The sequence below is a fragment of the Chlorocebus sabaeus genome, chromosome 22, assembly GCF_047675955.1.
Source record: "Chlorocebus sabaeus isolate Y175 chromosome 22, mChlSab1.0.hap1, whole genome shotgun sequence".
NCBI lineage: Eukaryota > Metazoa > Chordata > Mammalia > Primates > Cercopithecidae > Chlorocebus > Chlorocebus sabaeus.
In genome coordinates, this window is record NC_132925.1 from 33,113,254 (window position 1) to 33,127,208 (window position 13,955).

The window sequence follows — 13,955 nt, forward strand, 5'->3', positions numbered from 1 at the left end:
ATAACCTTGTTCACCAGTGTAGCTTAATGGTTAAGGGTATGAACTCTGGAGCTAGAATGCTTGAGTCCAGATCCTACTTTCACTTCTCATTAGTTATATGGCCTTGGATAAAATGCCTAACATTTCCATGCCTTGGTTTCTTCACATATAAAATGCAAAAAATAATAGCACTTATTTTATGGTTGGTTAAGTAAATTACTTAGAAAAATACCTGGTACAGAATAAGTAGGTTGTCATATTCAGCAAATGAAAATAAAGGTCGTCTATTAAATTTAAATTTCAGACAAAAATATATATAGAGAGAGATATAATATCTATCTATCTATCTATCTATCTATCTATATATATATATATATATTTTTTTTTTTTTTTGAGATGGAGTCTTGCTCTGTCACCAGGCTGGAGTGCAGTGGCACAATCTCGGCTCACTGCAACCTTCACCTCCTGGGTTCAAGTGATTCCCCTGCCTTGGCCTCCCGAGCAACTGGGACTACAGGCATCTGCTACCATGCCAGGCTAATTTTTTGTATTTTAGTAGAGACAGGATTTCACCATGTTGGCCAGGATGGTCTCAATTTTCTCCTCGTGATCCACCTGCCTTGGCCTCCCAAAGTACTGGGATTACAGGTGTGAGACACTGCACCCAGCTAAAAATAATTTTTAGTGTAAGTATGTACTATGTAATTTTACTTGGAAACCCTAAGAGTAAGTACTAAATATGCATGGGGTTTTCTGTTTGTGTTTTGTTGTTGTTGTTGTTGTTGTTTGAAATGGGGTCTCACTATATTATACAGGCTGGTCTTAAACTCCTGGGCTCAAGCAATCTTCCCACCTCAGCTTCTTGAGTAGCTGGGACTACAGACATGCACCTCTGCCCCTGGCTCAAATATGTTTGTTAAATAATAAGTAATTTTTGTATCTATATTTCCAGGACACTGGAAATTTATTGCATTGTATTACAGTTAATTGTTTCTGTACTTCTTTCCCTCAAATGAAGACTTCCTGAAGAGAGGAACCATGTTTTCTTTATCCCTTTATCCATTGAACTCCATACCATAGTAGTCATTTACAATTGTTTTATAAAACACAGAAGACAGGCAGAAAGGGTAGAGGAACTAATACATGACGTCCTATGATGTCTCCAGTGCTATTTTCCATCCTTCTTTCTGCTTGCCTCCTTAGTAATACAAAAGATATAGTTCTAGGAAAAGTTGAGGAGGGAAAAAGTCAACACTCATCCCTCCTTACAGCAACAGTCCTTGGCTAGTCAGTGTGCTGGCCTGGCTAAAGACCTAGGACCAGTGATGAATTAGTAATGATCTTCCAAATACACTTTTATGAATTTTTTTTTTTTTTTTGGTGGATGGAACTGAAAATTGTGACAAAATTATAATGAAGGAAATCTTGCTTTGTAGTAGATCAATAAAATATTTCAGGCAAAGAGTAAAAAATGCATAATTGGAGAATGTACTCCTACAGCATTGTGATAGGCCCTGATACTTTCTTCCTAATATCCATTTTTCCCTTCTTCCTTATGAGCCAAGTTCTGCTTTTGTTCAGGGTGGCAATTAGACCATCTGAAAACACTTATCTTCCTAGACTTGCATGTGACCACATAGCATAGTTGTAGATAATGAGAGGTAAGAAAAGTCTACTGGATAGTACTGCCATGAAAGCTATTCTTTTCAAAATTAAAAAACAACAGTCTTGGTTGGAAAAACCCCTAGCCTTTTGCCTTTCTACACTTGATCCTTCTCCACTTTGACCTGCCTGGAACATTATGATTGACAAGCAGATAATAGATAATCTATAGATTTATCTGTACAATTATCTGCACAAGTAGACATATAAAAAAGATGTTAAGATTATTTTAAAACAACTATATCCCACATTCATTCAACAAAACTCACAACTTCAATAGTATTTAATAAATGAAATCTAAAAAAAAATAGATAAGTGAAATCTTAACATAAGAGCAAGAAAGAATGAAGTTACAATAACTACAAACTATATTGAAATATGATTGAGGTAAAAATTGTTACATTGTTACCTACCAAAGAAACCCAGAACTTCCCTGGCTCCGAGTAAAATCCACAGAGGATGGGAGAGGGGGTTGATGGAATAAATATTTCCGGTAAAGGCTCTTCTTCCTCCTCCTCCTCTTCCTCCTCTTCCTCCTCCTGAAATTCTTTTTCTCCATCTTCTCCCATCTCTGCTGCTAGCTTGTTCCTCCTTTCTTCCCTTATTTTTTCCTTCAACTTCCTTTGTCTCTCCCTCTTTTCAATTTCTATTGATCTCTTTTAAAAGAAACATTAAGTAGGTATAAAAACAATTATGACTCATTCGTTCATTTACACCATTGGGGATGACAATGGAAATAGAAAGATACACAGCTCTGTAAAAATAGTATTTAAAAATACTCACCAATGTCAGAATATATTTTTATCATTAAAACTTTTAAATCATTGGAATGACTCATTTTTGTTCTATCCCTATTAATCTTGGTTTTACAGAAGTTATTTGGTCATTTTTTTCCTAATAGAGAAGCTAAATATAACTTCTCTTGGAGCCTATCACTGTTAACCCAGGAATTAGGCAGACTGAAAGAGTCCACAAGGAAAGTTGCTTCCAACTTTAGTAATACTGTGAGTTTGGCCTTCATCGTCTATCAATTGTCCTTTGCAAAAGCCCTCTGACACTGGTATTTCCACCTCCCATCTTTTACCACTTCATTCTGTTCACCCCTCACAATTATCTTCCTAACTTACATGATATCATCCCATCAATCCTCTCCTCACAAACTCACAATGGATCTCAATGGTCTAAAATGAAATGTCTTGGCTGGCATTTAAGGAGCCCCATGCATTGGTCACAGACTCTTGAAACATCCCTCCACAAATTGCCTACCTATATTTTATTGATCTATTCCTCATTTCTTGAAAACACTCATAACTCTGTGTTCTCTTGGGATGTTCTTCCAGCCTTTATTGCCATCGTCCTATTTTCACCTCTCAAAATTCCCCCTATCTTTTTTTCTTGAGACAGGGTCTCACTCTGTCACCTGGGCTGGAGTGCAGTGGTGCAATCATAGCTCACTGCAACCATAAACTCCTGGGTTCAAGCGATCCTCCCACCTCAGCCCCTCAAAGTGCTAGGATGACAGGCATGAGCCAATGTGCCTGACCTTTCCTATTCTTTAGGTACCAAATGTCACTTCCAGGCAGTCATCTTTGACCTTCTCCCATATCCCTCTATCAGAATCCTCTCTTTTCTTCTGCAGACCCCTAAAATTTCCTTCTTTGCATTTTGATTTCCATATCTATTTACTACTGCCTTCTAATAGCTGCTTTCCTACCAGATTATAAACTCCTTAAGTTCCGGACCTATGTTTTATTCTTTTCTGTATTCCATCAGCACTTAACACAGGATATTTTATATTCTAAGGAAAGGAAATTATTAGAAGATAATGCTTCAGTAATATTCCATACCAGAATCTTAGATTTGACACTTGAAAAATGGAAACATTTTAAGCACATGTCTTTGATTTCATAGGAGACTACATCATGATCATCCTCTTCTAGATTTATGGTTGGAACTGGAGCTTCAAGAATATAGCCATTTTCACAGATAATTAGTAAAGTACTTTCAAGCTAAAAAAGAAAAATTGAACATATTTACATTTAGGCAAATTTTTTAAAGCATAGTTTAAAAAGATTATAAATAAAAAATATAATTACTATGTATATTAGCCATGTTTAAAACACACTAATTCCTCACTGCAGTTATTGGTTAAAAAGTCAGGTTTATTAATAATTATTATATAGTCATAAGTATTAATTATTGTTATATCATTATTAATTAATAAGGTAATTATTAAAATTAGATTTACATTTGGTTCCTTTATAGATGCCATAACATATGTGATTCATACATATTTTCTGATTTTCTGATGAATATATGTGATTGTGAAACCTGTTAGCTGGAAGAGCCAAATATTAAAATTAGGACTGCCAAGGAAAGTCTGCGTGTGTGGATGGTGTAGTCAGTCCCAGCCTACTTTGATGGCTTATCCTCTCTCTGCCTCAGTTTAACAAATGTGGATGTTTCCAAGGTTTTTGTCCTCTTCCCTCTTCTCTCCCTCCATAAGCATTTTCTGGGAAATCTTACAACCTTCATTATCATTTACATGCAATTAAGTTTCAAATTAATCTCTCCAGCCCAGACTTCTCTCTTGGCTTCAAAACCATGTATTTAATCATGAATAGGAAATCCCCATCTTGATATTTACAGATACATTATTTGAAATGTTTATTCATTTGGTTATTTCATCTACAATTATTTGTTGTGTGCCTACTATGTACTCAGCATTTTCTTAAGTGGTAGAGATAAATTTATAATAAGAAAAACATAATATCTGCCATAATGTAGCTTATCTCCAATGGAAGATTTTAATTTAGCAAATCAGATAAATAAACATAAATTATAATTGCAGAAGTCCTGCAGAGGTGTCATAGAACAAGTAGGTTGTATAAAGCTTTCAGAGAAGGTGGTATCTGAGTTTCAAGGTAAAGAATATATAAATTATAATTACATAATGAGTTAAGGGAGGGTTTGAGGGAGCAAGCCCTCAAGGAAAACACCATGTGCAAAAGTCCTGTGGAACATTTGCTTTTAAAAGAAAACTGTGGCTTGGATGGCATCACCTAGGGCAAAAGAACAGAATGAGAGGAGAGATTGGCAGAGCCTTAGGGAAACTTAATACTCAATGACTGAGTGTGGAAGACTGAGAAAGAATGACAAGATGTGGGAAAGGGAACCAGCGAAGCATAGTACCACAAAAGTGAAAGCGAAATGGTATTTCAAAAAGTAAGGACAGATTGATAGGATCAAACGTTGCTAAGAGGTCAAGAAATATAAGAACTAAATGTTAAATGGATATTATTGGTGCTTTTAGAAGAGTTGATTTGGTGGAATGATGAGACTAGAAGTCAGGTAAGAGCACATAAAGGAGAGAGTGATATGTAAGGAAATGGAGTCTGAGAATAGTCCATCCTTTTGAGAAAGTAGGCTGATTAGAGAGATAGGGTAGTAGCTAGAGGAGAATATAAGATCAAGGAAGTTATGTTTTGTAAGTGGGAGAGACAAGGACATATTTAAATACTGAAGGAAACAGTCCAATAAACAGGTATGATTAAATTTCTATGACAGAAAAGAGAAATAATGTAAAATATTGAAAAAAAACTGGGAGAGAGTAGAAACAAAAGGGCAAGAGGCAGAATTGGCCTTAAGTAGGAAGGGAGACAGCTTCTCTATTGCAAAAGAGGGAGGAGGAGCAGATGAATACAGAGGTAAATGGGATTTTCCGTTTGGCACTGGGAAGTGAAAAAGTTCCTGTCTGAGGGCTCCTAGTTTTTCTATGATATAAGTTTTGCTGAGAGTGAGTTGGGAGCAAAAGGCTTGAAGCTTTGTAGAGAAGAAAAGTTCTAAAATGGTCATCATATGTGAAAGAGGGAGTTGATAAGAGCAATGTCTAAAACTACAGTAATTCAGCATATATTCACATGGTAGAGATGTACAAATATTTCAATGGAACAGTGTCTAAAAGCAGACCCACATGTGATTTGAAAATCTATACGTGGAAGAATTCGTATTACATATCAGTAGGGGAACTTATGGATGCTTCTGTAAAACTAATGATGGTTATTCATTTGTGAACAAAAAATACAATTTCTACTACAATTCTTATGTAAAATAAAATTCCAAAAAACAAAACTGTAAATCATTTGAAAAATAATATATAATATATTTTTTCTTAGAAAAAAAAAAGAGCAATGTCATGGGATTGCTGAACCATTTTATGGATTATGTCGAGCCCATTTTAATCACTAAATTATAGAGGAGGTAATCTTCGTTGACATATAACTATCTCCAGCAGCCTTTGGCTGATCACTATAGGCCAATATAAATTAGTTGGGGGAAGTTCAGAGATGGACTTTTGCTTGATGGGTATGAAGAAAAGATAGAGGGATAAAGGAAATCAGGGCATTGGAAGAATGTTATTGATCCTTGTTTATCTTAGTTCAGGCCGCTATAATAGAATACCATAAACTAGGTAGCTTAAATAACAGAAATTCATCTCTCGGAGTTCCAGGAGCTGGGAAGCCCAAGATCAAGTATCTGATAAGGGCATTTTTCCTGGTTCATTGATGGTGATCTTGTTGTATTCTCATAGGACAGAGAGAACAAACTCTGGTCTCTTCATCCCCTTATAAGGAAATTAATCCCATTCACAAAGGTTCCACCCTCATGACCTAATTACCTCAAAGGCCCCACCTCCAAATACTATCACATGGGGGATTTAGGCTTCAACATGAATTGGAGTGTCAGGGGGAGTATAAACATTCAATCCATAGTATTATTGAAATAAAGAATTATAAAATTTAAGCTGGACATGGAAGGAAATGAAGAAGAGAGAACTAATAAGTTAGGAAAAGCAAATTGTGAATGAAATACAGGTCCGTGTCATCAAAGAACTGCTTGGAGATAGAGTAGCAAATAAATTGTCTGAAAAAGACAAAGGGTGAAGTCAGAGTAAAGGCTAGTTTAATAGTTGACTTTTTTTTTTTTTAATTATACTTTAAGTTCTAGGATGCATGTGCAGAATGTGCAGGTTTGTTACATAGGTATACACATGCCATGGTGGTCTCCTGCACCCATCAACTCGTCATCTACATTAGATATTTCTCGTAATACTATCCCTCCCCTATCCTCCCACCTGCTGACAGGCCCCAGTGTGTGATGTTCCCCTCCCTGCATTCATGTGTTCTCATTGTTCAACTTCCACTTATGAGTTAGAACATGTGGTGTTTGGTTTTCTGTTCCTGTGTTAGTTTGCTGAGAATGATGGTTTCCAAATCGTTGACTTTTTTTTTTTTTTTGAGACGGAGTCTTGCTCTGTCACCCAGGTTGGAGTGCAGCGGCATGATCTCAGCTCACTGCAAGCTCCGCCTCTTGGGTTCACACCATTCTCCTGCCTCAGCCTCCCGAGTAGCTGGGACTACAGGTGCCTGCCACCACACTCAGCTAATTTTTTTGTATTTTTAGTAGAGTCGGAGTTTCACCGTGTTAGCCAGGATGGTCTCAATCTCCTGACCTTGTGATCCGCCCACCTTGGCCTCCCAAAATGCTGGAATTACCGATGTAAGCCACCATACCCAGCCGAAATAGTTGACTTTTAAGCTTGAGCTCTTATAGTTGTTATGTGCTCAATTGTGTCCCTTCAGAAAAAAATTCATATATTGAAGTTCTAACCCCCAATACTTCAGAATGTGACTACATTTGGGGATAGATCTTTAAAAGAGATAAGTTAAAACAGGGTTGTTAGGGTGGGCCATTAATCCAATATGACTGATGTCTTTATAAGAAGAGGGGATTAAGACACAGACAACACAAACATAGAGATGACCATGTGAGAACATAGCAAGAAACAGTTGTCTGCAAGCCAAGCAGAGAGGTCTCATAAGAAACTAAACCTACCAACACCTTGATTTGGGGCTTCTAGCCTCTAGAATTGTGAGGAAAGAAATTATGTTGTTTAAGCCATCCACTTTGTTGTATTTTGTTATGGTAGGTCTAGCAAACAAAAACACAGTAATAAGTATCCAGTGGGTAGCTGTGAAAGTGTGTGGGCAAACTATAAAAATCATGGAAGATGAGGGAGTCAAGAAGTTCAGAGTCTGATGCTGTTTGATCAATTACCCACATGGTTAATATCTGATATGGTTTGGCTGTGTCCCTACCCAAAACTCATCTTGAATTGTAGCTCCCACAATTCCCACATGTCATGAGAGGAACCTAGTGGAAGGTAATTGGATCACTGGGGCAGGTCTTTCCTGTGCTGTTCTCATGATAGTGAATAAGTCTCACAAGATCTGATGGATTTATAAAGAGGAGTTCCCCTGCACAAGTCCTCTTCTTGCCTGCTGCCATGTAAGACATCCCTTTGCTCTTCCTTTGTTTTCACCATGATTGTGAGGCCTCCCCACCCATGAGGAATTGTGAGTCCATTAAACTTCTTTTTATTTATAAATTCCCAGTCTTGGGTATGTCTTTATCAGTAGTGTGAAAACAGACTAATACAATTTCATTCAGAATACTTGTTTGTACTTTTACTGGAGAGAAAGATAACCATATTCTCAAAATTCAAATAAAGAAGCAGGATCAACCAGGTGGTCAGATTATAGCAATGTAGAAAGAAAAGATGTTACAGGTGAATGACAAGGGCCTCAAAGAAACAGAGTTTATATTTTATGATTTTCTTTCTTGTTCAGAAAACTTCATTGTATGTGGTAAAAACAGAATTTGATCTATCCCAGAGAAAGTTGCATATCACTTGAGAAGAATGTGTATTCTACTGCTGTTGGTGAACTGCTCTGAACACATCTGTTAGGGCTATTTGGCCTATAGTGTTATACAAGTCTTCTGGGGTTTTGCTTGTTTGTTTGTTTGTTTGTTTTGAGATGGGGTCTTACTCTCACCCAGGCTGGAGGGCAGTGGTGTGACCTCAGCTCACTGAAACCTCCACCTCCTGGGTTCAAGCGATTCTCCCACCTCAGCCTCCCCAGTAGCTGGGACTATAGGCGTGCCACCACACCCAGCTAATTTTTGTATTTTTTTGAGGGGGGGTTGGAGACAGGGTTTCACCATGTTGGCCAGGCTTGTCTCAAACTCCTAACCTCAGGTGATTGGCCTGCCTCAGCCTCCCAAAGTGCTGGGATTATAGGTGTGACGCACTGCACCCTGCCTCTGTTTCTTTACTGATCTTCTATCTATATGTTTTATCCATTATTAGAAGTGGGGTATTGAAGTCTACTATTATTGTATTACTTTCTATTTCTCCCTTCATCTTTCTCAATGTTTGCTTTATATATTTAGGTGCTCTGAGGTGGGATGTGTGTATATATATGTGTGTGTGTGTGTGTGTGTGTGTGTGTATATTTATATTTATAATTGTTATATCTTTCTGGTGGACTGATATTTTATTATTATAAGATGTTATTCTTTGTATCTTATGACAGTTTTTATGTCAAGTCTATTTTGTCTGATATAAATACAGCAATCCCTACTTATGTTTGGTTACCATTTGCATGGAATGTCTTTTTCCATCACTTCACTTTCAACCAAATTGGGTCTTATTTTTTTATTCATTCAACTTCTGTAGGTCTTTAGATTGTTATAAGATATTATTTGCAACCCTGATGGTAACCTCAATGAAAAAAACATACAATGGATCCAAAAGAAATTTAAAACATACCACCAGAGAAAATCACCCTCACTAAAAGGTAGATAAGAAGGAAGGAAAGAAGAAAGACCACAAATCAACCAGAAAGCAAATAACAAAATGGCAGAAGTAAGTCCTTACTTATCAACAATAACAATGAATGTAAATGGACTAAACTCTCCAAACAAAAGAAATGAGATGGCTGAATGGATTTAAAAAACAAGGCTCAGTGATCTGTTGCCTACAAGAAACACACCTCATCTATAAAGACACATATAGACTGAAAGTAAAGGAACAGAAAGATATTCTATGCAAATGGAAATCAAAATAGAGTAGAAACAATTACATTTACATCAGAAAAAAATAGATTTTTAAGACAAAGAAGGTCATTATATAGTGATAAAGGGGTCAATTCAGTAAAAGGATATAACAATTGTAAATATATATGCACTCAATGCTGGAGAACCTAGATATATAAATCAAATATTATTAGAGCTAAAGAAAGAGATCAACCCCAATACAACAATAACTGGAGACTCTTAACACCCAACTGTCAACACTGGACAAATCATCCAGGCAGAAAATGAACAAAGAAACATTGGACTTAAGCTGTACTATGGACCAAATGGACCTCATAGATATTTACAGAACATTTTATCCAATGGCTACAGAATACACATTGTTCTCCTCAGCATATGGATAATTCTGAAGAACAGACCATATGCTAGTCCACAAAACAAGTCTTAAAACATTTTTAAAAATGAAATTATATCAAGTATCTTCTCAGACCAAAATGAAATGAAATTAGAAATCAATAAAAAGGAATTTTGGAAACTACATGAACTCACAGGAATTAAATAATATGTTCCTGAATGACCAGTGGGTCAATGAAGAAATTAAGAAGAAAATTTAAAAATGTGTTGAAACAAATGGCAGTGGAAACACAGCATACCAAAACCTGTGGAATATGGTGAAAGCAGTACTAAGAGAAAAGTTTATAGCTATAAGCAACTACATCAAAAAAGATAGAAAAACTTCAAATAACTAATGATGTATCTTAAAGAACGAAAAAAGTAAGTGCAAACCCAAACCAAAATTAGTAGAAGAAAATAAATAAAAAAGATCAGAACAAAATTAAATGAAATTGAAAGAAAATACAAAAGATCAATAAATTAAAAAGTTGTTTTTTCAAAAGATAAATTGACAAACTTGTAGCCAGACTAACAAAAAAAGAGAGAGAAGACTAAAATATATTAAATGAAAGATGAAAAAGGAAACATTACAACTGATACCACAGAAATTCAAAGGATCATTAGAGGATACTATGAGCAACTGTATACCAATAAATTTTAAAACCTTGAAGAAATAGTAAAATTCCTAGAAGATACAACCTACCAAGACTGAACCATGAAGAAATTCAAAACGTGAACAGACCAATATTGACTAATGAGATCAAAGCCATAATTTTAAAAAGTCTCCCAACAAAGAAAAGCTTGGGACCCAAATGGCTTCACTGTTGAATTCTATCAAACATTTAAGAATATCAATCCTGCTCAAACTATTATGAAAACTGAGGAGGCGGGAATACTTCCAAACTCATTCAACCAGGCCAGTACTACCCTAATACCAAAGCCAGACAAAGGCACATCACAAAAAGAAAACTACAGGCCACTATCACTGATGAATATTGATGCAAAACCTCAACAAAACACTAACAAACTGAATTCAACAACACATTAAAAAGATCATTCATCATGGCCAAGTGGGATTTATCCCAGGGATGATAGGATGGTTCAACATATGCAAATCAATCAGTGTGATACATCATATCAACAGAATGAAGGACAAAAATCATATGATCATTTCAATTGATGCTGAAAATGCACTTAATAAAATTTAACATCCCATCATGATAAAAATTTTCAAAAGACTGAGTAGAGAAGGAACATACCTCAACACAATAAAACCCATATATGACAGACCTATAGCTAGTATCATACTAAATGAATACAGAAAGCCTTTCCTCTAAGATCTGAAACCCAACAAGGATGCCCACTGTTACTGCTGATATTAAACGTAGTACTGGAAGTCCTAGATAGAGCAATCAGATAAGAAAGAAATAAAGGGCATCCAAACTAGAAAGAAAGAAGTCAAATTATCCTTGTTTGCAGAATATATGATCCTATATTTGGTAAAATCTAAAGATGCCACCAAAAAACTGTTAGAACTGGTAAACAAATTCAGTAAAGTTGCAGGATACAAAATCAACACACAAAAACCAATCGCATTTCTATACACCAACAGCAAGCAATCTGAAAAAGAAATTTAAAAAAGTAATCCCACTTATAATAGCTACAAATAAAATAAAATACATAGAGATTAACTTAACCAAAGAAATGAAAGATCTCTATAATGACAACTATAAAATTGGATGAAAGAAATTAAAGAGGACACAAAAAAGAAAGATATTCCATATTCATAGATTGGAAGTATCAATATTGTTAAAATGTCCATATTATCTAAAGCAATCTACAAATTAAATGCAATCCCTATCAAAATAGCAATCACATTCTTCATAAACATAGAAAAAAAATCCTAAAAGTTATACAGAATCACAAAAGACTCAGAATAGACAAAGCTATTCTGAGCAAAAAGAAGAAAGCTGGAAAAATCACATTACCTAACTTCAAGTTATACTACAGAGATACAGTAACCAAAACAGCATGGTACTGACATAAAAACAGAAACACAGACCAATAGAACAGAATACAGAATGCAGAAACAAATCCATACATCTAGAGTGAACTCATTTTTGACAAAGATGCCAAGAACATAGATTGCACAAAGAACAGTCTCTTTAATAAACGGTTCTGGAAAAACTGGATATCCACATGCAGAAGAATAAAATGACCCCTATCTCTTGCCATATACAAAAATCAAATCAAAATGAATTAAAGACTTAAACTTAAGACCTCAAAACTATGAAACAATTAAAAGAAAACATTGGGGAAACTCTCCAGGACATTGGACTGGGCAAAGATTTCTTGAATAACACTCCACAAGCACAAGCAACCAAAGTGAAAATGGACAAATGGAATCACATCAAGTTAAAAACTTTCTGCACAGCAAAGGAAGCCATCAATAAAGTGAAGAGACACCCCACAGAATGACAGAAAATATTTGCAAACTATCCATCTGACAAGGAATTAATAACCAGAATATACAAGGAGCCCAAACAACTCTATGGGGCAAAAATCTACTAATTCAATTTTTAAATTGGCAAAAAATCTGAAGAGACATTTCTCAAAAGAAGGCATGCGCATGGCAAACAGGTATATGAAAAGGTGCTCAACATCACTAATCATCAGAGAAATGCAAATTAAAAACTACAACGAGATATTATCTCATTCCTGTTAAAATGGCTTTTTTCCAAAAGACAGGCAATGCCAAATGCTGGTAAGAATGTGGAGTAAATAAAGTACACTGTTGGTAGAAATGTAAATTAGTATAACCACTATGGAGAACAGTTTGGGGCTCCTCAAGAAAACTAAAAATGGAACTAACATATGATCCAGCAATCCCACTGCTAGGTATATACCCAAAAGAAAGGGAATCAGTGTATTGAAGGAAATCAGTACATCTGTACTTCCATGTTTATTGCAGCACTATTCACAATAGCCAAGATTTGAAAGCAACCTATCTCACAACAGATGAATGGATAAAGAAAATGTGGTACATATACACAATGTGTACTCTTCAGCCATAAAAAAGAATGAGATCCTATTATTTGCAGCAACCTGGATGAAACTGGAGGTCATTACGTTAAGTGAAAAAAGCCAGGCACAGAAAGACAAACATCACATGGTCTCACTTACTTGTGAGCTAACAATGAAAACAACTGAACTCATAGAGATGGAAAGTAAAATGATGGTTACCAGCAGATGAGAAGGGTGGTGGGTGTGGTGGGGGGGGTGCAAATTGGGGATGGTATATGAGTAAGAAAAAATACATAAAATGAATAAGATCTAGTATTTAATAGCACAACAGGGAGACTGTAGCCAATAATAATTTATTGCACACGTTAAAATAACTAAAAGAGTATAATTGGATTGTTTGTAACATAAAGGATAAATGCTTGAGGTGATGGATATCCCATTTACTCTGGTATGATTATTATGCATTATATGCCTTATCAAAATATCTCATGTACCCCATAAATATGTATATATACATATATATACACACACAGACACACATATCATGTACCCACAAAAATAAAAAATAATAGTAATAAAGACAAGAATAATTCTCAAGAGTCTGGCTTTAGTGACAGGGAAAATGGAAGTCCAAGAATAATACGGGAGGAAGAACATGTCTTAGACTATAATGAACTCCATTTAGACACCTCAAAATTATCTTCACAAAAATAAAAAATCACCAAGTTCTGTCAATTTTCTCTTCTAAATATCTCTTGTCTACACAGTCTTTCATGCTCTAGTCACATCACAGCTGCCCAATAGATCCACCTGCCCCTGACCTGGCTCCCTTGTGTCTTCTCCACACTGCTGCCAAAGTGAACATGGTAGTAACCATGGCAGACAGAATGGCTCTGTGTGTACATGGGACGCACCCTTACCGGAACCACCCAAAACCATCAGGCAGAAGCTTAATGCTT

At 35.8% G+C, this 13,955-nt stretch overlaps 1 protein-coding gene across 9 annotated transcripts in view; it reads right to left on the minus strand.

The window, feature by feature from the left end:
• The window catches only part of CFAP44 (cilia and flagella associated protein 44), a 140,101-nt gene that overhangs the window by 78,798 nt on the left and 47,348 nt on the right, over positions 1–13,955 (minus strand). For 8 of the 9 annotated variants that reach the window (XR_005242008.2, XM_007985797.3, XM_038003328.2 and 5 more), the window contains 2 exons: positions 3,489–3,650; positions 2,055–2,297 (listed from right to left, as the gene is read on the minus strand). The exons of the other annotated variant lie outside the window; for it this stretch is intronic. Coding sequence is in view for 7 of the 8 variants with exons in the window: in XM_007985797.3 (XP_007983988.2) it covers positions 2,055–2,297; positions 3,489–3,650 (405 nt within the window). In the remaining variant the exon portion in view is untranslated. The remainder of the gene's footprint in view (positions 1–2,054; positions 2,298–3,488; positions 3,651–13,955) is intronic. 9 annotated transcript variants of the gene reach the window in all.